The sequence below is a fragment of the Hoplias malabaricus genome, chromosome X2 (assembly GCF_029633855.1).
Source record: "Hoplias malabaricus isolate fHopMal1 chromosome X2, fHopMal1.hap1, whole genome shotgun sequence".
Lineage (NCBI taxonomy): Eukaryota > Metazoa > Chordata > Actinopteri > Characiformes > Erythrinidae > Hoplias > Hoplias malabaricus.
The window spans coordinates 26562040-26583807 of NC_089819.1; the positions used below are offsets into that span (position 1 = coordinate 26562040).

Below are 21768 nucleotides of genomic sequence, written 5' to 3' on the forward strand. Positions count from 1 at the left end.
AGGGGGGTGTTTCTGATAAAGTGGCCAGTGAGTGTCAGTAGGGGGGGTGTTTCTGATAAAGTGGCCGGTGGGTGTCAGTAGAGGGGGGTGTTTCTGATAAAGTGTCCAGTGAGTGTCAGTAGAGGGGGGTGTTTCTGATAAAGTGTCCAGTGTGTGTCATTAGAAGGGGGGTGTTTCTGATAAAGTGGCCAGTGAGTGTCAGTAGAAGGGGGGTGTTTCTGATAAAGTGGCCAGTGAGTGTCAGTAGAGGGGGCTGTTTCTGATAAAGTGGCCAGTGAGTGTCAGTAGAGGGGGGTGTTTCTGATAAAGTGGCCAGTGAGTGTCAGTAGAGGGGGGTGTTTCTGATAAAGTGGCCAGTTAGTGTCAGTAGAAAGGGGGGGGGGTGTTTCTGATAAAGTGGCCAGTGAGTGTCAGTAGAGGGGGGTGTTTCTGATAAAGTGGCCAGTGAGTGTCAGTAGAGGCGGGTGTTTCTGATAAAGTGGCCAGTGAGTGTCAGTAGAGGGGGGTGTTTCTGATAAAGTGGCCAGTGAGTGTCAGTAGAGGGGGGTGTTTCTGATAAAGTGGCCAGTGAGTGTCAGTAGAGGGCGGTGTTTCTGATAAAGTGGCCCTTGTGTATCAGTAGAGAGGGGTGTTTCTGATAAAGTGTCCAGTGAGTGTCAGTAGAGGGGGGTGTTTCTGATGAAGTGGCCAGTGAGTGTCAGTAGAGGGGGGGGTGTTTCTGATAAAGTGGCCATTGTGTGTCAGTAGAAGGGGGGTGTTTCTGATAAAGTGGCCATTGTGTGTCAGTAGAGGGGGGTGTTTCTGATAAAGTGGCCAGTGAGTGTCAGTAAAGGGGGGTGTTTCTAATAAAGTGGCCAGTGAGTGTCATTAGAGGGGGGTGTTTCTGATAAAGTGGCCAGTGAGTGTCAGTAGAGGGGGGTGTTTCTGATAAAGTGTCCAGTGAGTGTCAGTAGGAGGGGGGTGTTTCTGATAAAGTGGCCAGTGAGTGTCAGTAGAGGGGGGTGTTTCTGATAAAGTGTCCAGTGAGTGTCAGTAGAAGGGGGGTGTTTCTGATAAAGTGCCCAGTGAGTGTCAGTAGAAGGGGTGTGTTTCTGATAAAGTGGCCAGTGGGTGTCAGTAGAGGGGGGTGTTTCTGATAAAGTGGCCAGTGAGTGTCATTAGAGGGGGGTGTTTCTGATAAAGTGTCCAGTGAGTGTCAGTAGAGGGGGGGTGTTTCTGATAAAGTGGCCAGTGAGTGTCATTAGAGGGGGGTGTTTCTGATAAAGTGTCCAGTGAGTGTCAGTAGACGGGGGCTGTTTCTGATAAAGTGTCCAGTGAGTGTCAGTAGAAGGGGGGTGTTTCTGATAAAGTTGCCATTGTGTGTCAGTAGAGGGGGCTGTTTCTGATAAAGTGGCCAGTGAGTGTCAGTAGAAGGGGGGTGTTTCTGATAACGTGTCCAGTGAGTGTCAGTAGAGGGGGGGTGTTTCTGATAAAGTGGCCAGTGAGTGTCAGTAAAGGGGGGTGTTTCTGATAAAGTGGACAGTAAGTGTCAGTAGAGGGGGCTGTTTCTGATAAAGTGGCCAGTGAGTGTCAGTAGAGGGGGTTGTTTCTGATAAAGTGGCCAGTGAGTGTCAGTAGAGGGGGGTGTTTCTGATAAAGTGGCCAGTTAGTGTCAGTAGAAAGGGGGGGGGGTGTTTCTGATAAAGTGGCCAGTGAGTGTCAGTAGAGGGGGTATGTTTCTGATAAAGTGGCCAGTAAGTGTCAGTAGAGGGGGCTGTTTCTGATAAAGTGGCCAGTGAGTTTCAGTAGAGGGATTGTTTCTGATAAAGTGGCCAGTGAGTGGCAGTAGAGGGGGCTGTTTCTGATAAAGTGGCCAGTGAGTGTCAGTAGAAGGGGGTGTTTCTGATAAAGTGGCCAGTGAGTGTCAGTAGAAGGGGGGTGTTTCTGATAAAGTGGCCAGTAAGTGTCAGTAGAAGGGGCTGTTTCTGATAAAGTGGCCAGTGAGTGTCAGTAGAAGGGGGGTGTTTCTGATAAAGTGGCCATTGTGTGTCAGTAGTGGAGGGTGTTTCTGATAAAGTGGCCAGTGAGTGTCAAAAGAGTGGGGGAGTGGGTTGTTTCTGATAAAGTGGCCAGTGAGTGTCAGTAGAAGGGGGGTGTTTCTGATAAAGTGTCCAGTGAGTGTCAGTAGAGCGGGGTGTTTCTGATAAAGTGTCCAGTGTGTGTCAGTAGAAGGGGGGTGTTTCTGATAAAGTGGCCAGTGAGTGTCAGTAGAGGGGGCTGTTTCTGATAAAGTGGCCAGTGAGTGTCAGTAGAGGGGGGTGTTTCTGATAAAGTGGCCAGTGAGTGTCAGTAGAGGGGGGTGTTTCTGATAAAGTGTCCAGTGAGTGTCAGTAGAAAGGGGGGGGTGTTTCTGATAAAGTGGCCAGTGAGTATCAGTAGAGGGGCTGTTTCTGATAAAGTGGCCAGTGAGTGTCAGTAGAGGGGTTGTTTCTGATAAAGTGGCCAGTGAGTGGCAGTAGAGGGGGGTGTTTCTGATAAAGTGGCCAGTGAGTGTCAGTAGGGGGGGTGTTTCTGATAAAGTGGCCGGTGGGTGTCAGTAGGGGAGGGTGTTTCTGATAAAGTGGCCAGTGAGTGTCAGTAAAGGAGGGGGGGTGTTTCTGATAAAGTGGCCAGTGAGTGTCAGTAGAGGGGGGTGTTTCTGATAAAGTGGCCGGTGGGTGTCAGTAGAGGGGGGTGTTTCTGATAAAGTGGCCGGTGGGTGTCAGTAGAGGGGGGTGTTTCTGATAAAGTGGCCGGTGGGTGTCAGTAGAGGGGGGTGTTTCTGATAAAGTGGCCGGTGAGTGTCAGTAGAGGGGGTGTTTCTGATAAAGTGGCCAGTGAGTGTCAGTAGAGGGGGGTGTTTCTGATAAAGTGGCCGGTGGGTGTCAGTAGAGGGGGGTGTTTCTGATAAAGTGGCCGGTGAGTGTCAGTAGAAGGGGGTGTTTCTGATAAAGTGGCCAGTGAGTGTCAAAAAAGTGGGGGAGTGGGGTGTTTCTGATAAAGTGGCCAGTGAGTGTCAGTAGAGGGGGGGTGTTTCTGATAAAGTGGCCAGTAAGTGTCAGTAGAGGGGGCTGTTTCTGATAAAGTGGCCAGTGAGTGTCAGTAGAAGGGGGGTGTTTCTGATAAAGTGGCCATTGTGTGTCAGTAGAGGGGGTTGTTTCTGATAAAGTGGCCAGTGAGTGTCAGTAGAAGCGGGGTGTTTCTGATAAAGTGGCCGGTGGGTGTCAGTAGTGGAGGGTGTTTCTGATAAAGTGGCCGGTGAGTGTCAGTAGAGGGGGGTGTTTCTGATAAAGTGGGCAGTGAGTGTCAGTAGAGGGGGGTGTTTCTGATAAAGTGGGCAGTGAGTGTCAGTAGAAGGGGGGTGTTTCTGATAAAGTGGCCAGTGAGTGTCAGTAGAGGGGGGTGTTTCTGATAAAGTGTCCAGTGAGTGTCAGTAGAGGGGGCTGTTTCTGATAAAGTGGCCAGTGAGTGTCAGTAGAGGGGGGTGTTTTTGATAAAGTGGCCAGTCAGTGTCAGTAGAGGGGGGTGTTTCTGATAAAGTGTCCAGTGAGTGTCAGTAGAAAGGGGGGGGGTGTTTCTGATAAAGTGGCCAGTGAGTATCAGTAGAGGGGGGGTGTTTCTGATAAAGTGGCCAGTAAGTGTCAGTAGAGGGGGCTGTTTCTGATAAAGTGGCCAGTGAGTGTCAGTAGAGGGGTTGTTTCTGATAAAGTGGCCAGTGAGTGTCAGTAGAGGGGGGTGTTTCTGATAAAGTGGCCAGTGAGTGTCAGTAGGGGGGGTGTTTCTGATAAAGTGGCCGGTGGGTGTCAGTAGAGGGGGGTGTTTCTGATAAAGTGTCCAGTGAGTGTCAGTAGAGGGGGGTGTTTCTGATAAAGTGTCCAGTGTGTGTCATTAGAAGGGGGGTGTTTCTGATAAAGTGGCCAGTGAGTGTCAGTAGAAGGGGGGTGTTTCTGATAAAGTGGCCAGTGAGTGTCAGTAGAGGGGGCTGTTTCTGATAAAGTGGCCAGTGAGTGTCAGTAGAGGGGGGTGTTTCTGATAAAGTGGCCAGTGAGTGTCAGTAGAGGGGGGTGTTTCTGATAAAGTGGCCAGTTAGTGTCAGTAGAAAGGGGGGGGGGGGTGTTTCTGATAAAGTGGCCAGTGAGTGTCAGTAGAAGGGGGGTGTTTCTGATAAAGTGGCCAGTGAGTGTCAGTAGAGGGGGGTGTTTCTGATAAAGTGTCCAGTGAGTGTCAGTAGAGGGGGCTGTTTCTGATAAAGTGGCCAGTGAGTGTCAGTAGAGGGGGGTGTTTTTGATAAAGTGTCCAGTCAGTGTCAGTAGAGGGGGGTGTTTCTGATAAAGTGTCCAGTGAGTGTCAGTAGAGGGGTTGTTTCTGATAAAGTGGCCAGTGAGTGTCAGTAGAGGGGGGTGTTTCTGATAAAGTGGCCAGTGAGTGTCAGTAGGGGGGGTGTTTCTGATAAAGTGGCCGGTGGGTGTCAGTAGAGGGGGGTGTTTCTGATAAAGTGTCCAGTGAGTGTCAGTAGAGGGGGGTGTTTCTGATAAAGTGGCCAGTGAGTGTCAGTAGAAGGGGGGTGTTTCTGATAAAGTGGCCAGTGAGTGTCAGTAGAGGGGGGTGTTTCTGATAAAGTGTCCAGTGAGTGTCAGTAGAGGGGGCTGTTTCTGATAAAGTGGCCAGTGAGTATCAGTAGAGGGGGGGTGTTTCTGATAAAGTGGCCAGTAAGTGTCAGTAGAGGGGGCTGTTTCTGATAAAGTGGCCAGTGAGTGTCAGTAGAGGGGTTGTTTCTGATAAAGTGGCCAGTGAGTGTCAGTAGAGGGGGGTGTTTCTGATAAAGTGGCCAGTGAGTGTCAGTAGGGGGGGTGTTTCTGATAAAGTGGCCGGTGGGTGTCAGTAGAGGGGGGTGTTTCTGATAAAGTGTCCAGTGAGTGTCAGTAGAGGGGGGTGTTTCTGATAAAGTGTCCAGTGTGTGTCATTAGAAGGGGGGTGTTTCTGATAAAGTGGCCAGTGAGTGTCAGTAGAAGGGGGGTGTTTCTGATAAAGTGGCCAGTGAGTGTCAGTAGAGGGGGCTGTTTCTGATAAAGTGGCCAGTGAGTGTCAGTAGAGGGGGGTGTTTCTGATAAAGTGGCCAGTGAGTGTCAGTAGAGGGGGGTGTTTCTGATAAAGTGGCCAGTTAGTGTCAGTAGAAAGGGGGGGGGGTGTTTCTGATAAAGTGGCCAGTGAGTGTCAGTAGAGGGGGGTGTTTCTGATAAAGTGGCCAGTGAGTGTCAGTAGAGGCGGGTGTTTCTGATAAAGTGGCCAGTGAGTGTCAGTAGAGGGTGGTGTTTCTGATAAAGTGGCCAGTGAGTGTCAGTAGAGGGGGGGTGTTTCTGATAAAGTGGCCATTGTGTGTCAGTATAGGGGGGTGTTTCTGATAAAGTGGCCAGTGAGTGTCAGTAGAGGGGGTGTTTCTGATAAAGTGGCCAGTGAGTGTCAATAGAAGTGGGGTGTTTCTGACAAAGTGACCAGTGAGTGTCAGTAGAAGGGGGGTGTTTCTGATAAAGTGGCCAGTGAGTGTCAGTAGAGGGGGGTGTTTCTGATAAAGTGGCCAGTGAGTGTCAGTAGAGGGGGGTGTTTCTGATAAAGTGTCCAGTGTGTGTCAGTAGAAGGGGGGTGTTTCTGATAAAGTGGCCAGTGAGTGTCAGTAGAAGGGGGCTGTTTCTGATAAAGTGGCCAGTGAGTGTCAGTAGAGGGGGGTGTTTCTGATATAGTGGCCAGTGAGTGTCAGTAGAGGGGGGTTTTTCTGATAAAGTGGCCAGTGAGTGTCAGTAGAGGGGCGGTGTTTCTGATAAAGTGGCCAGTAAGTGTCAGTAGAGTGGGCTGTTTCTTATAAAGTGGCCAGTGAGTGTCAGTAGAGGGGTTGTTTCTGATAAAGTGGCCAGTGAGTGTCAGTAGAGGGGGGTGTTTCTGATAATGTGGCCAGTGAGTGTCAGTAGAGGGGGGGTGTTTCTGATAAAGTGGCCAGTGAGTGTCAGTAGAGGGGGGGTGTTTCTGATAATGTGGCCAGTGAGTGTCAGTAGAGGGGGGTGTTTCTGATAAAGTGGCCAGTGAGTGTCAGTAGAGGGGGGTGTTTCTGATAAAGTGGCCAGTGAGTGTCAGTAGAGGGAGGGGGGGCGTTTTTTATCGACCCCAGAGGCTTTTTGACAGATGTTGTGCAAGTGAAGCTGAGAAGGCTGTAACCCTGTATTTCTGGTGGCTGTCTCAGTAAAATATGTGAGATCTCTCAACTTCAGCCGAGTATTGATCGAGGGTCTTTGTTAACTCTAACTGATTTGCTGAGTCGTGATTTTCAATTTAGTAGCTTCCGAAATCACTTCCTCACTGCTGAGATAAGCTAATTAATCTCTCTCTCTCTCTCTCTCTCTCTCTCTCGGACCAGCTCTCTCGCTTGCACACACAAACACACAATGTGTATAATCCCGGTCGTTAGGAGAGCGTCAATCAGAGATTAGTGCACTGTGCTATGGTGTTGATCGTTTACTCTGGTGACCAAGGGGGTTGCTAGGCTGTTTCAGATGCATTGCTTTGTGGTTATTCTGGTGTCCCAGGTAGTTACTTGGGTGTTTGTAGGAAGTTGCCAGGTGTTTGATCTGATGTCCGAGGTGGTTGCTATTGTGTTGCTTGGGTGTTGCTAGGTGGTTACTCTGGTGTCCCAGGTGGTATACAGGGTGTTCTCGCCCTCTCTCTTTATTAACCCTGTTCCTCCTCTTAACTTCAGCAGAGAAATGGAGTAAAGCTGCCCGGAGGGAAGGAGCGATGGGAGACGACAGGTGAGAAACGACAGAAAGAGGAGAAGGAGAAAGAGGAGGAGGTGACCCCAGATCTGGACGATAGTGTGTTTGGTGACTTGCCGAACCTGGAAAGGACTCAGGAACGGGTGAAGGAGCGACTGCTGAAGAGGACGTACTCCAAGAAGAACAAACGGGTGAGTTCCTGTTCACTTATAGAATCAGAGGTTAGTGTTCTCCTCCGAGCGTGTTGAGTCTGATGAACAGAGGTTAGTGTTCTCCTCCGAGAGTGTTGAGTCTGATTAACAGAGGTTAGCGTTCTCCTCTGAGCGTGTTGAGTCTGATAAACAGAGGTTAGCGTTCTCCTCCGAGCGTGTTGAGTCTGATGAACAGAGGTTAGTGTTCTCTTCCGAGCGTGTTGAGTCTGATGAACAGAGGTTAGCGTTCTCCTCCGAGCGTGTTGAGTCTGATGAACAGAGGTTAGCGTTCTCCTCCGAGCGTGTTGAGTCTGATGAACAGAGGTTAGTGTTCTCTTCCGAGCGTGTTGAGTCTCGTGAACAGAGGTTAGTGTTCTCCTCCGAGCGTGTTGAGTCTGATGAACAGAGGTTAGTGTTCTCCTCTGAGCGTGTTGAGTCTGATGAACAGAGGTTAGCGTTCTCCTCCGAGCGTGTTGAGTCTGATGAACAGAGGTTAGTGTTCTCTTCCGAGCGTGTTGAGTCTGATGAACAGAGGTTAGTGTTCTCCTCCGAGCGTGTTGAGTCTGATGAACAGAGGTTAGTGTTCTCCTCCGAGCGTGTTGAGTCTGATGAACAGAGGTTAGTGTTCTCCTCTGAGCGTGTTGAGTCTGATGAACAGAGGTTAGCGTTCTCCTCCGAGCGTGTTGAGTCTGATGAACAGAGGTTAGTGTTCTCTTCCGAGCGTGTTGAGTCTGATGAACAGAGGTTAGTGTTCTCCTCCGAGCGTGTTGAGTCTGATGAACAGAGGTTAGTGTTCTCCTCTGAGCGTGTTGAGTCTCGTGAACAGAGGTTAGTGTTCTCCTCCGAGCGTGTTGAGTCTGATGAACAGAGGTTAGTGTTCTCCTCCGAGCGTGTTGAGTCTGATGAACAGAGGTTAGTGTTCTCCTCTGAGCGTGTTGAGTCTGATGAACAGAGGTTAGCGTTCTCCTCCGAGCGTGTTGAGTCTGATGAACAGAGGTTAGTGTTCTCTTCCGAGCGTGTTGAGTCTGATGAACAGAGGTTAGTGTTCTCCTCCGAGCGTGTTGAGTCTGATGAACAGAGGTTAGCGTTCTCCTCCAAGAGTGTTGAGTCTGATTAACAGAGGTTAGTGTTCTCCTCCGAGTGTGTTGAGTCTGATGAACAGAGGTTAGCGTTCTCCTCCGAGCGTGTTGAGTCTGATGAACAGAGGTTAGTGTTCTCCTCCGAGCGTGTTGAGTCTGATGAATAGAGGTTAGTGTTCTTCTCTGAGCGTGTTGAGTCTGATGAACAGAGGTTAGTGTTCTCCTCCGAGCGTGTTGAGTCTGATGAACAGAGGTTAGTGTTCTCCTCTGAGCGTGTTGAGTCTGATGAACAGAGGTTAGCGTTCTCCTCCGAGCGTGTTGAGTCTGATGAACAGAGGTTAGTGTTCTCTTCCGAGCGTGTTGAGTCTGATGAACAGAGGTTAGTGTTCTCCTCCGAGCGTGTTGAGTCTGATGAACAGAGGTTAGTGTTCTCCTCTGAGCGTGTTGAGTCTCGTGAACAGAGGTTAGTGTTCTCCTCCGAGCGTGTTGAGTCTGATGAACAGAGGTTAGTGTTCTCCTCCGAGCGTTTTGAATCTGATGAACAGAGGTTAGTGTTCTCCTCCGAGCGTGTTGAGTCTGATGAACAGAGGTTAGTGTTCTCCTCTGAGCGTGTTGAGTCTGATGAACAGAGGTTAGTGTTCTCCTCCGAGCGTGTTGAGTCTGATGAACAGAGGTTAGTGTTCTCCTCCGAGCGTGTTGAGTCTGATGAACAGAGGTTAGCGTTCTCCTCCAAGAGTGTTGAGTCTGATTAACAGAGGTTAGTGTTCTCCTCCGAGTGTGTTGAGTCTGATGAACAGAGGTTAGCGTTCTCCTCCGAGCGTGTTGAGTCTGATGAACAGAGGTTAGTGTTCTCCTCCGAGCGTGTTGAGTCTGATGAATAGAGGTTAGTGTTCTTCTCTGAGCGTGTTGAGTCTGATGAACAGAGGTTAGTGTTCTCCTCCGAGCGTGTTGAGTCTGATGAACAGAGGTTAGTGTTCTCCTCTGAGCGTGTTGAGTCTGATGAACAGAGGTTAGCGTTCTCCTCCGAGCGTGTTGAGTCTGATGAACAGAGGTTAGTGTTCTCTTCCGAGCGTGTTGAGTCTGATGAACAGAGGTTAGTGTTCTCCTCCGAGCGTGTTGAGTCTGATGAACAGAGGTTAGTGTTCTCCTCTGAGCGTGTTGAGTCTCGTGAACAGAGGTTAGTGTTCTCCTCCGAGCGTGTTGAGTCTGATGAACAGAGGTTAGTGTTCTCCTCCGAGCGTTTTGAATCTGATGAACAGAGGTTAGTGTTCTCCTCCGAGCGTGTTGAGTCTGATGAACAGAGGTTAGTGTTCTCCTCTGAGCGTGTTGAGTCTGATGAACAGAGGCTAGCATTCTCCTCCGAGCGTGTTGAGTCTGATGAACAGAGGTTAGTGTTCTCTTCTGAGCGTGTTGAGTCTGATGAACAGAGGTTAGTGTTCTCCTCCGAGCGTGTTGAGTCTGATGAACAGAGGTTAGCGTTCTCCTCTGAGCGTGTTGAGTCTCGTGAACAGAGGTTAGTGTTCTCCTCCGAGCGTGTTGAGTCTGATGAACAGAGGTTAGTGTTCTCCTCCGAGCGTGTTGAGTCTGATGAACAGAGGTTAGTGTTCTCCTCTGAGCGTGTTGAGTCTGATGAACAGAGGTTAGCGTTCTCCTCCGAGCGTGTTGAGTCTGATGAACAGAGGTTAGTGTTCTCTTCCGAGCGTGTTGAGTCTGATGAACAGAGGTTAGTGTTCTCCTCCGAGCGTGTTGAGTCTGATGAACAGAGGTTAGTGTTCTCCTCCGAGAGTGTTGAGTCTGATTAACAGAGGTTAGCGTTCTCCTCCAAGAGTGTTGAGTCTGATTAACAGAGGTTAGTGTTCTCCTCCGAGTGTGTTGAGTCTGATGAACAGAGGTTAGCGTTCTCCTCCGAGCGTGTTGAGTCTGATGAACAGAGGTTAGTGTTCTCCTCCGAGCGTGTTGAGTCTGATGAATAGAGGTTAGTGTTCTTCTCTGAGCGTGTTGAGTCTGATGAACAGAGGTTAGTGTTCTCTTCAGAGCGTGTTGAGTCTGATGAACAGAGGTTAGTGTTCTCTTCCGAGCGTGTTGAGTCTGATGAACAGAGGTTAGTGTTCTCCTCCGAGCGTGTTGAGTCTGATGAACAGAGGTTAGTGTTCTCCTCCGAGCGTGTTGAGTCTGATGAACAGAGGTTAGTGTTCTCCTCTGAGCGTGTTGAGCCTGATGAACAGAGGTTAGCGTTCTCCTCCGAGCGTGTTGAGTCTGATGAACAGAGGTTAGTGTTCTCTTCCGAGCGTGTTGAGTCTGATGAACAGAGGTTAGTGTTCTCCTCCGACCGTGTTGAGTCTGATGAACAGAGGTTAGTGTTCTCCTCCGAGCGTGTTGAGTCTGATGAACAGAGGTTAGTGTTCTCTTCCGAGCGTGTTGAGTCTGATGAACAGAGGTTAGTGTTCTCCTCCGAGCGTGTTGAGTCTGATTAACAGAGGTTAGTGTTCTCCTCCGAGTGTGTTGAGTCTGATGAACAGAGGTTAGCGTTCTCCTCCGAGCGTGTTGAGTCTGATGAACAGAGGTTAGTGTTCTCCTCCGAGCGTGTTGAGTCTGATGAATAGAGGTTAGTGTTCTTCTCTGAGCGTGTTGAGTCTGATGAACAGAGGTTAGTGTTCTCCTCCGAGCGTGTTGAGTCTGATAAACAGAGGTTAGTGTTCTCCTCTGAGCGTGTTGAGTCTGATGAACAGAGGTTAGCGTTCTCCTCCGAGCATGTTGAGTCTGATGAACAGAGGTTAGTGTTCTCTTCCGAGCGTGTTGAGTCTGATGAACAGAGGTTAGTGTTCTCCTCTGAGCGTGTTGAGTCTGATGAACAGAGGTTAGTGTTCTCCTCTGAGCGTGTTGAGTCTCGTGAACAGAGGTTAGTGTTCTCCTCCGAGCGTGTTGAGTCTCGTGAACAGAGGTTAGTGTTCTCCTCCGAGCGTGTTGAGTCTGATGAACAGAGGTTAGTGTTCTCCTCTGAGCGTGTTGAGTCTCGTGAACAGAGGTTAGTGTTCTCCTCCGAGCGTGTTGAGTCTGATGAACAGAGGTTAGTGTTCTCCTCTGAGCGTGTTGAGTCTGATGAACAGAGGTTAGCGTTCTCCTCCGAGCGTGTTGAGTCTGATGAACAGAGGTTAGTGTTCTCTTCCGAGCGTGTTGAGTCTGATGAACAGAGGTTAGTGTTCTCCTCCGACCGTGTTGAGTCTGATGAACAGAGGTTAGTGTTCTCCTCCGAGCGTGTTGAGTCTGATGAACAGAGGTTAGTGTTCTCTTCCGAGCATGTTGAGTCTGATGAACAGAGGTTAGTGTTCTCCTCCGAGCGTGTTGAGTCTGATTAACAGAGGTTAGTGTTCTCCTCCGAGTGTGTTGAGTCTGATGAACAGAGGTTAGCGTTCTCCTCCGAGCGTGTTGAGTCTGATGAACAGAGGTTAGTGTTCTCCTCCGAGTGTGTTGAGTCTGATGAACAGAGGTTAGCGTTCTCCTCCGAGCGTGTTGAGTCTGATGAACAGAGGTTAGTGTTCTCCTCCGAGCGTGTTGAGTCTGATGAATAGAGGTTAGTGTTCTCTTCCGAGCGTGTTGAGTCTGATGAACAGAGGTTAGTGTTCTCCTCCGAGCGTGTTGAGTCTGATGAACAGAGGTTAGTGTTCTCCTCTGAGCGTGTTGAGTCTCGTGAACAGAGGTTAGTGTTCTCCTCCGAGCGTGTTGAGTCTGATGAACAGAGGTTAGCGTTCTCCTCCAAGAGTGTTGAGTCTGATTAACAGAGGTTAGTGTTCTCCTCCGAGTGTGTTGAGTCTGATGAACAGAGGTTAGCGTTCTCCTCCGAGCGTGTTGAGTCTGATGAACAGAGGTTAGTGTTCTCCTCCGAGCGTGTTGAGTCTGATTAATAGAGGTTAGTGTTCTTCTCTGAGCGTGTTGAGTCTGATGAACAGAGGTTAGTGTTCTCCTCCGAGCGTGTTGAGTCTGATGAACAGAGGTTAGTGTTCTCCTCTGAGCGTGTTGAGTCTGATGAACAGAGGTTAGTGTTCTCTTCCGAGCGTGTTGAGTCTGATGAACAGAGGTTAGTGTTCTCCTCCGAGCGTGTTGAGTCTGATGAACAGAGGTTAGTGTTCTCCTCTGAGCGTGTTGAGTCTCGTGAACAGAGGTTAGTGTTCTCCTCCGAGCGTGTTGAGTCTGATGAACAGAGGTTAGTGTTCTCCTCCGAGCGTTTTGAATCTGATGAACAGAGGTTAGTGTTCTCCTCCGAGCGTGTTGAGTCTGATGAACAGAGGTTAGTGTTCTCCTCTGAGCGTGTTGAGTCTGATGAACAGAGGCTAGCGTTCTCCTCCGAGCGTGTTGAGTCTGATGAACAGAGGTTAGTGTTCTCTTCTGAGCGTGTTGAGTCTGATGAACAGAGGTTAGTGTTCTCCTCCGAGCGTGTTGAGTCTGATGAACAGAGGTTAGCGTTCTCCTCTGAGCGTGTTGAGTCTCGTGAACAGAGGTTAGTGTTCTCCTCCGAGCGTGTTGAGTCTGATGAACAGAGGTTAGTGTTCTCCTCCGAGCGTGTTGAGTCTGATGAACAGAGGTTAGTGTTCTCCTCTGAGCGTGTTGAGTCTGATGAACAGAGGTTAGCGTTCTCCTCCGAGCGTGTTGAGTCTGATGAACAGAGGTTAGTGTTCTCTTCCGAGCGTGTTGAGTCTGATGAACAGAGGTTAGTGTTCTCCTCCGAGCGTGTTGAGTCTGATGAACAGAGGTTAGTGTTCTCCTCCGAGAGTGTTGAGTCTGATTAACAGAGGTTAGCGTTCTCCTCCAAGAGTGTTGAGTCTGATTAACAGAGGTTAGTGTTCTCCTCCGAGTGTGTTGAGTCTGATGAACAGAGGTTAGCGTTCTCCTCCGAGCGTGTTGAGTCTGATGAACAGAGGTTAGTGTTCTCCTCCGAGCGTGTTGAGTCTGATGAATAGAGGTTAGTGTTCTTCTCTGAGCGTGTTGAGTCTGATGAACAGAGGTTAGTGTTCTCTTCAGAGCGTGTTGAGTCTCGTGAACAGAGGTTAGTGTTCTCCTCCGAGCGTGTTGAGTCTGATGAACAGAGGTTAGTGTTCTCCTCTGAGCGTGTTGAGTTTGATGAACAGAGGTTAGCGTTCTCCTCCGAGCGTGTTGAGTCTGATGAACAGAGGTTAGTGTTCTCTTCCGAGCGTGTTGAGTCTGATGAACAGAGGTTAGTGTTCTCCTCCGAGCGTGTTGAGTCTGATGAACAGAGGTTAGTGTTCTCCTCCGAGCGTGTTGAGTCTGATGAACAGAGGTTAGTGTTCTCCTCTGAGCGTGTTGAGCCTGATGAACAGAGGTTAGCGTTCTCCTCCGAGCGTGTTGAGTCTGATGAACAGAGGTTAGTGTTCTCTTCCGAGCGTGTTGAGTCTGATGAACAGAGGTTAGTGTTCTCCTCCGACCGTGTTGAGTCTGATGAACAGAGGTTAGTGTTCTCCTCCGAGCGTGTTGAGTCTGATGAACAGAGGTTAGTGTTCTCTTCCGAGCGTGTTGAGTCTGATGAACAGAGGTTAGTGTTCTCCTCCGAGCGTGTTGAGTCTGATAAACAGAGGTTAGTGTTCTCCTCTGAGCGTGTTGAGTCTGATGAACAGAGGTTAGCGTTCTCCTCCGAGCATGTTGAGTCTGATGAACAGAGGTTAGTGTTCTCTTCCGAGCGTGTTGAGTCTGATGAACAGAGGTTAGTGTTCTCCTCTGAGCGTGTTGAGTCTGATGAACAGAGGTTAGTGTTCTCCTCTGAGCGTGTTGAGTCTCGTGAACAGAGGTTAGTGTTCTCCTCCGAGCGTGTTGAGTCTCGTGAACAGAGGTTAGTGTTCTCCTCCGAGCGTGTTGAGTCTGATGAACAGAGGTTAGTGTTCTCCTCTGAGCGTGTTGAGTCTCGTGAACAGAGGTTAGTGTTCTCCTCCGAGCGTGTTGAGTCTGATGAACAGAGGTTAGTGTTCTCCTCTGAGCGTGTTGAGTCTGATGAACAGAGGTTAGCGTTCTCCTCCGAGCGTGTTGAGTCTGATGAACAGAGGTTAGTGTTCTCTTCCGAGCGTGTTGAGTCTGATGAACAGAGGTTAGTGTTCTCCTCCGACCGTGTTGAGTCTGATGAACAGAGGTTAGTGTTCTCCTCCGAGCGTGTTGAGTCTGATGAACAGAGGTTAGTGTTCTCTTCCGAGCATGTTGAGTCTGATGAACAGAGGTTAGTGTTCTCCTCCGAGCGTGTTGAGTCTGATTAACAGAGGTTAGTGTTCTCCTCCGAGTGTGTTGAGTCTGATGAACAGAGGTTAGCGTTCTCCTCCGAGCGTGTTGAGTCTGATGAACAGAGGTTAGTGTTCTCCTCCGAGCGTGTTGAGTCTGATGAATAGAGGTTAGTGTTCTTCTCTGAGCGTGTTGAGTCTGATGAACAGAGGTTAGTGTTCTCCTCCGAGCGTGTTGAGTCTGATGAACAGAGGTTAGTGTTCTCCTCTGAGCGTGTTGAGTCTGATGAACAGAGGTTAGCGTTCTCCTCCGAGCGTGTTGAGTCTGATGAACAGAGGTTAGTGTTCTCTTCCGAGCGTGTTGAGTCTGATGAACAGAGGTTAGTGTTCTCCTCCGAGCGTGTTGAGTCTGATGAACAGAGGTTAGTGTTCTCCTCTGAGCGTGTTGAGTCTCGTGAACAGAGGTTAGTGTTCTCCTCCGAGCGTGTTGAGTCTGATGAACAGAGGTTAGTGTTCTCCTCCGAGCGTTTTGAGTCTGATGAACAGAGGTTAGTGTTCTCCTCCGAGCGTGTTGAGTCTGATGAACAGATGTTAGTGTTCTCCTCTGAGCGTGTTGAGTCTGATGAACAGAGGCTAGTGTTCTCCTCCGAGCGTGTTGAGTCTAATGAACAGAGGTTAGTGTTCTCTTCTGAGCGTGTTGAGTCTGATGAACAGAGGTTAGTGTTCTCCTCCGAGCGTGTTGAGTCTGATGAACAGAGGTTAGTGTTCTCCACTGAGCGTGTTGAGTCTCGTGAACAGAGGTTAGTGTTCTCCTCCGAGCGTGTTGAGTCTGATGAACAGAGGTTAGTGTTCTCCTCCGAGCGTGTTGAGTCTGATGAACAGAGGTTAGTGTTCTCCTCTGAGCGTGTTGAGTCTGATGAACAGAGGTTAGCGTTCTCCTCCGAGCGTGTTGAGTCTGATGAACAGAGGTTAGTGTTCTCTTCCGAGCGTGTTGAGTCTGATGAACAGAGGTTAGTGTTCTCCTCCGAGCGTGTTGAGACTGATGAACAGAGGTTAGTGTTCTCCTCCGAGAGTGTTGAGTCTGATTAACAGAGGTTAGCGTTCTCCTCCAAGAGTGTTGAGTCTGATTAACAGAGGTTAGTGTTCTCCTCCGAGTGTGTTGAGTCTGATGAACAGAGGTTAGCGTTCTCCTCCGAGCGTGTTGAGTCTGATGAACAGAGGTTAGTGTTCTCCTCCGAGCGTGTTGAGTCTGATGAATAGAGGTTAGTGTTCTCTTCCGAGCGTGTTGAGTCTGATGAACAGAGGTTAGTGTTCTCCTCCGAGCGTGTTGAGTCTGATGAACAGAGGTTAGTGTTCTCCTCTGAGCGTGTTGAGTCTCGTGAACAGAGGTTAGTGTTCTCCTCCGAGCGTGTTGAGTCTGATGAACAGAGGTTAGTGTTCTCCTCCGAGCGTGTTGAGTCTGATGAACAGAGGTTAGTGTTCTCCTCTGAGCGTGTTGAGTCTGATGAACAGAGGTTAGTGTTCTCCTCCGAGCGTGTTGAGTCTGATGAACAGAGGTTAGCGTTCTCCTCCAAGAGTGTTGAGTCTGATGAACAGAGGTTAGTGTTCTCCTCCGAGTGTGTTGAGTCTGATGAACAGAGGTTAGCGTTCTCCTCCGAGCGTGTTGAGTCTGATGAACAGAGGTTAGTGTTCTCCTCCGAGCGTGTTGAGTCTGATGAATAGAGGTTAGTGTTCTTCTCTGAGCGTGTTGAGTCTGATGAACAGAGGTTAGTGTTCTCCTCCGAGCGTGTTGAGTCTGATGAACAGAGGTTAGTGTTCTCCTCTGAGCGTGTTGAGTCTGATGAACAGAGGTTAGTGTTCTCCTCCGAGCGTGTTGAGTCTGATGAACAGAGGTTAGTGTTCTTCTCTGAGCGTGTTGAGTCTGATGAACAGAGGTTAGTGTTCTCCTCTGAGCGTGTTGAGTCTGATGAACAGAGGTTAGTGTTCTCCTCTGAGCGTGTTGAGTCTGATGAACAGAGGTTAGCGTTCTCCTCCGAGCGTGTTGAGTCTGATGAACAGAGGTTAGTGTTCTCTTCCGAGCGTGTTGAGTCTGATGAACAGAGGTTAGTGTTCTCCTCCGAGCGTGTTGAGTCTGATGAACAGAGGTTAGTGTTCTCCTCCGAGAGTGTTGAGTCTGATTAACAGAGGTTAGCGTTCTCCTCCAAGAGTGTTGAGTCTGATTAACAGAGGTTAGTGTTCTCCTCCGAGTGTGTTGAGTCTGATGAATAGAGGTTAGCGTTCTCCTCCGAGCGTGTTGAGTCTGATGAACAGAGGTTAGTGTTCTCCTCCGAGCGTGTTGAGTCTGATGAATAGAGGTTAGTGTTCTTCTCTGAGCGTGTTGAGTCTGATGAACAGAGGTTAGCGTTCTCCTCCAAGCTGCTTGAGTCTGATGAACAGAGGTTAGTGTTCTCCTCCGAGCGTGTTGAGTCTGATGAACAGAGGTTAGTGTTCTCCTCCGAGCGTGTTGAGTCTGATGAATAGAGGTTAGTGTTCTTCTCTGAGCGTGTTGAGTCTGATGAACAGAGGTTAGTGTTCTTCTCCGAGCGTGTTGAGTCTGATGAACAGAGGTTAGTGTTCTCCTCTGAGCGTGTTGAGTCTGATGAACAGAGGTTAGCGTTCTCCTCCGAGCGTGTTGAGTCTGATGAACAGAGGTTAGTGTTCTCTTCCGAGCGTGTTGAGTCTGATGAACAGAGGTTAGTGTTCTCCTCCGAGCGTGTTGAGTCTGATGAACAGAGGTTAGCGTTCTCCTCCGAGCGTGTTGAGTCTGATGAACAGAGGTTAGTGTTCTCTTCCGAGCGTGTTGAGTCTGATGAACAGAGGTTAGTGTTCTCCTCCGAGCGTGTTGAGTCTGATGAACAGAGGTTAGTGTTCTCCTCTGAGCGTGTTGAGTCTCGTGAACAGAGGTTAGTGTTCTCCTCCCAGCGCGTTGAGTCTGATGAACAGAGGTTAGTGTTCTCCTCCGAGCGTGTTGAGTCTGTTGAACAGAGGTTAGTGTTCTCCTCCGAGCGTGTTGAGTCTGATGAACACAATTAGCAGTTTGGCTGACAGACTCCATACTGGGGTTATATTACATTATCTGACATTCACATTAATCTTGGGATTAAATGAACAGGATTTTAATCTGGGGTTAAATCATGTGTCTTACTCTGACGTCCTACTTTGTGGAGGAGCCCCAGACGTCCCCTGGTTTTGGAGCTGTTTGTCAACTTTAGGGCCCATAAACAGAGTGGGTGATTACCAGAATATATCTCTCTCTCTCTCTCTCTCTCTCTCTCTCTCTCTCTCTCTCTCCCTCTCTCTCTTTCTCTCCCTCTCTCTCTCACACACTCTCACACACACACACACACAGAGAGAGACAAAGAGAGAAAGGAAAAGAGTCATTTCCACACGGCTGTAATTGCCGTGCGGAAGGAAGGCCACAAAGCAGCCATCTGGATCTGGATGTGTGTGTGTGTGTTTCCAGGCTAATGTGCCACACAGGGACACACACACTCCTAAAAGCTCTTGGCGCTGTAATGTGCTCTCAGTATGAGGCTTGATTCGCTCTTGTAAAGGAGCCGGTGTGATTTACAGCAGACACTGATCCAGGGCATGATACATTGCATGATACAGTAATATGTAGATACAAATTGATCTCACACATGTTCACTGGCCATTTCTCACGAGGCAGGATGGTGATGTCACTGCCACGTACCGCTCACATCATCACATTAAACCTGTACTTCTTAAGGCTCTTTTAAAGGGAATGTCTACAATTGTGCGGAAACACAGTTCTCTCTGGTTGTTTCCATTCAGAATCTGAGTGTATTTTAAGGTGGAGCGGTGTGTGTGAGTAAGAAGCGGCTGTATCTTTTAATGTGGAGCGCTGTGTGTGAGTAAGAAGCGACTGTATCTTTTAATGTGGAGCGCTGTGTGTGAGTAAGAAGCGACTGTATCTTTTAATGTGGAGCGCTGTGTGTGAGTAAGAAGCGACTATCTTTTAAGGTGGATCGGTGTGTGTGAGTAAGAAGCGACTGTATCTTTTAATGTGGAGCGGTGTGTGTGAGTAAGAAGCGACTGTATCTTTTAAGGTGGAGCGGTGTGTGTGAGTAAGAAGCGACTGTATCTTTTAATGTGGAGCGCTGTGTGTGAGTAAGAAGCGACTGTAACTTTTAAGGTGGAGTGGCGTGTGTGAGTAAGAAGTGACTATCTTTTAATGTGGATCGGTGTGTGTGAGTAAGAAGCGACTGTATCTTTTAATGTGGAGCGGTGTGTGTGAGTAAGAAGCGACTGTATCTTTTAAGGTGGAGCGGTGTGTGTGAGTAAGAAGAGACTGTATCTTTTAAGGTGGAGCGGTGTGTGTGAGTAAGAAGCGACTATCTTTTAAGGTGGATCGGTGTGTGTGAGTAAGAAGCGACTGTATCTTTTAAGGTGGAGCGGTGTGTGTGAGTAAGAAGCGACTGTATCTTTTAAGGTGGAGCGGTGTGTGAGTAAGAAGAGACTGTATCTTTTAAGGTGGAGCGGTGTGTGTGAGTAAGAAGCGACTATCTTTTAAGGTGGAGCTGTGTGTGTGGGTAAGAAGCGACTGTATCTTTTAATGTGGAGCGGTGAGTGTGAGTAATAAGCGACTGTATCTTTTAAGGTGGAGCGGTGCGTGTGAGTAAGAAGCGACTATCTTTTAATGTGGAGCGGTGTGTGTGAGTAAGAAGCGACTATCTTTTAAGGTGGAGCGGTGCGTGTGAGTAAGAAGCGACTGTATCTTTTAATGTGGAGCGGTGTGTGTGAGTAAGGAGCAACTGTATCTTTTAAGGTGGAGTGGTGTGTGTGAGTAAGAAGCGACTATCTTTTAAGGTGGATCGGTGTGTGTGAGTATGAAGCGACTGTATCTTTTAAGGTGGAGCGGTGTGTGTGAGTAATAAGCGACTGTATCCTTTAAAGTGGAGCGGTGTGTGTGAGTAAGAAGCAACTATCTTTTAATGTGGATCGGTGTGTGTGAGTAAGAAGTGACTGTATCTTTTAAGGTGGAGCGGTGCGTGTGAGTAAGAAGCGACTATCTTTTAATGGGGAGCGGTGTGTGTGAGTAAGAAGCGACTGTATCTTTTAAGGTGGAGCGGTGCGTGTGAGTAAGAAGCGACTGTATCTTTTAAGGTGGAGCGGTGTGTGTGAGTAAGAAGCGACTGTATCTTTTAATGTGGAGCGCTGTGTGTGAGTAAGAAGCGACTGTAACTTTTAAGGTGGAGTGGCGTGTGTGAGTAAGAAGTGACTATCTTTTAATGTGGATCGGTGTGTGTGAGTAAGAAGCGACTGTATCTTTTAATGTGGAGCGGTGTGTGTGAGTAAGAAGCGACTGTATCTTTTAAGGTGGAGCGGTGTGTGTGAGTAAGAAGAGACTGTATCTTTTAAGGTGGAGCGGTGTGTGTGAGTAAGAAGCGACTATCTTTTAAGGTGGATCGGTGTGTGTGAGTAAGAAGCGACTGTATCTTTTAAGGTGGAGCGGTGTGTGTGAGTAAGAAGCGACTGTATCTTTTAAGGTGGAGCGGTGTGTGAGTAAGAAGAGACTGTATCTTTTAAGGTGGAGCGGTGTGTGTGAGTAAGAAGCGACTATCTTTTAAGGTGGAGCTGTGTGTGTGGGTAAGAAGCGACTGTATCTTTTAATGTGGAGCGGTGAGTGTGAGTAATAAGCGACTGTATCTTTTAAGGTGGAGCGGTGCGTGTGAGTAAGAAGCGACTATCTTTTAATGTGGAGCGGTGTGTGTGAGTAAGAAGCGACTATCTTTTAAGGTGGAGCGGTGCGTGTGAGTAAGAAGCGACTGTATCTTTTAATGTGGAGCGGTGTGTGTGAGTAAGGAGCAACTGTATCTTTTAAGGTGGAGTGGTGTGTGTGAGTAAGAAGCGACTATCTTTTAAGGTGGATCGGTGTGTGTGAGTATGAAGCGACTGTATCTTTTAAGGTGGAGCGGTGTGTGTGAGTAATAAGCGACTGTATCCTTTAAAGTGGAGCGGTGTGTGTGAGTAAGAAGCAACTATCTTTTAATGTGGATCGGTGTGTGTGAGTAAGAAGTGACTGTATCTTTTAAGGTGGAGCGGTGCGTGTGAGTAAGAAGCGACTATCTTTTAATGGGGAGCGGTGTGTGTGAGTAAGAAGCGACTGTATCTTTTAAGGTGGAGCGGTGCGTGTGAGTAAGAAGCGACTGTATCTTTTAAGGTGGAGCGGTGCGTGTGATTAAGAAGCGACTATCTTTTAATGTGGAGCGGTGTGTGCGAGTAAGAAGCGACTATCTTTTAAGGTGGAGCGGTGCGTGTGAGTAAGATGCGACTGTATCTTTTAATATGGAGCGGTGTGTGTGAGTAAGGAGCAACTGTATCTTTTAAGGTGGAGCGGTGTGTGTGAGTAAGAAGCGACTATCTTTTAAGGTGGATCGGTGTGTGAGTAAGAAGCGATTGTATCTTTTAAGGTGGAGCGGTGTGTGTGAGTAAGAAGCAACTATCTTTTAAGGTGGATCGGTGTGTGTGAGTAAGAAGTGACTGTATCTTTTAATGTGGAGCGGTGCGTGTGAGTAAGAAGCGACTATCTTTTAATGTGGAGCGGTGTGTGTGAGTAAGAAGCGACTGTATCTTTTAAGGTGGAGCGGTGTGTGTGAGTAAGAAGCGACTATCTTTTAATGTGGAGCGGTGCGTGTGAGTAAGAAGCGACTGTATCTTTTAAGGTGGAGCGGTGTGTGTGAGTAAGAAGAGACTGTATCTTTTAAGGTGGAGCGGTGTGTGTGAGTTCGAAGCGATTGTATCTTTTAAGGTGGAGCGGTGTGTGTGAGTAAGAAGCGACTGTATCTTTTAATGTGGAGCGGTGTGTGTGAGTAAGAAGCGACTGTATCTTTTAAGGTGGAGCGGTGCGTGTGAGTAAGAAGCGACTATCTTTTAAGGTGGAGCGGTGTGTGTGAGTAAGGAGCAACTGTATCTTTTAAGGTGGAGCGGTGTGTGTGAGTAAGAAGCGACTATCTTTTAATGTGGAGCACTGTGTGTGAGTAAGAAGCGACTATCTTTTAAGGTGGAGCGATGTGTGTGAGTAAGGAGCGACTGTATCTTTTAATGTGGAGTGGTGTGTGTGAGTAAGAAGCGACTATCTTTTAAGGTGGAGCAGTGTGTGTGAGTAAGAAGCGACTGTATCTTTTAAGGTGGAGCAGTGTGTGTGAGTAAGAAGCGACTGTATCTTTTAAGGTGGAGCGGTGTGTGTGAGTAAGAAGCGATTGTATCTTTTAAGGTGGAGCGGTGTGTGTGAGTAATAAGCGACTGTATCTTTTAAGGTGGAGCGGTGTGTGTGAGTAAGGAGCGACTGTATCTTTTAAGGTGGAGCGGTGCGTGTGAGTAAGAAGCGACTGTATCTTTTAAGGTGGAGCGGTGCGTGTGAGTAAGAAGCGACTGTATCTTTTAAGGTGGAGCTGTGCGTGTGAGTAAGAAGCGACTGTATCTTTAAAGGTGAAGCGGTGTG

The 21768-nt window shown here is 48.5% G+C and overlaps 1 protein-coding gene across 2 annotated transcripts in view; it reads left to right on the forward strand.

Annotated features, from left to right (window-relative positions):
• The window catches only part of LOC136676388 (fibrosin-1-like protein), a 283573-nt gene that overhangs the window by 140059 nt on the left and 121746 nt on the right, over positions 1-21768 (forward strand). For both annotated transcript variants that reach the window (XM_066653363.1, XM_066653364.1), the window contains exon 2: positions 6764-6970. In XM_066653363.1, coding sequence (XP_066509460.1) covers positions 6764-6970 — 207 coding nt within the window. The remainder of the gene's footprint in view (positions 1-6763; positions 6971-21768) is intronic.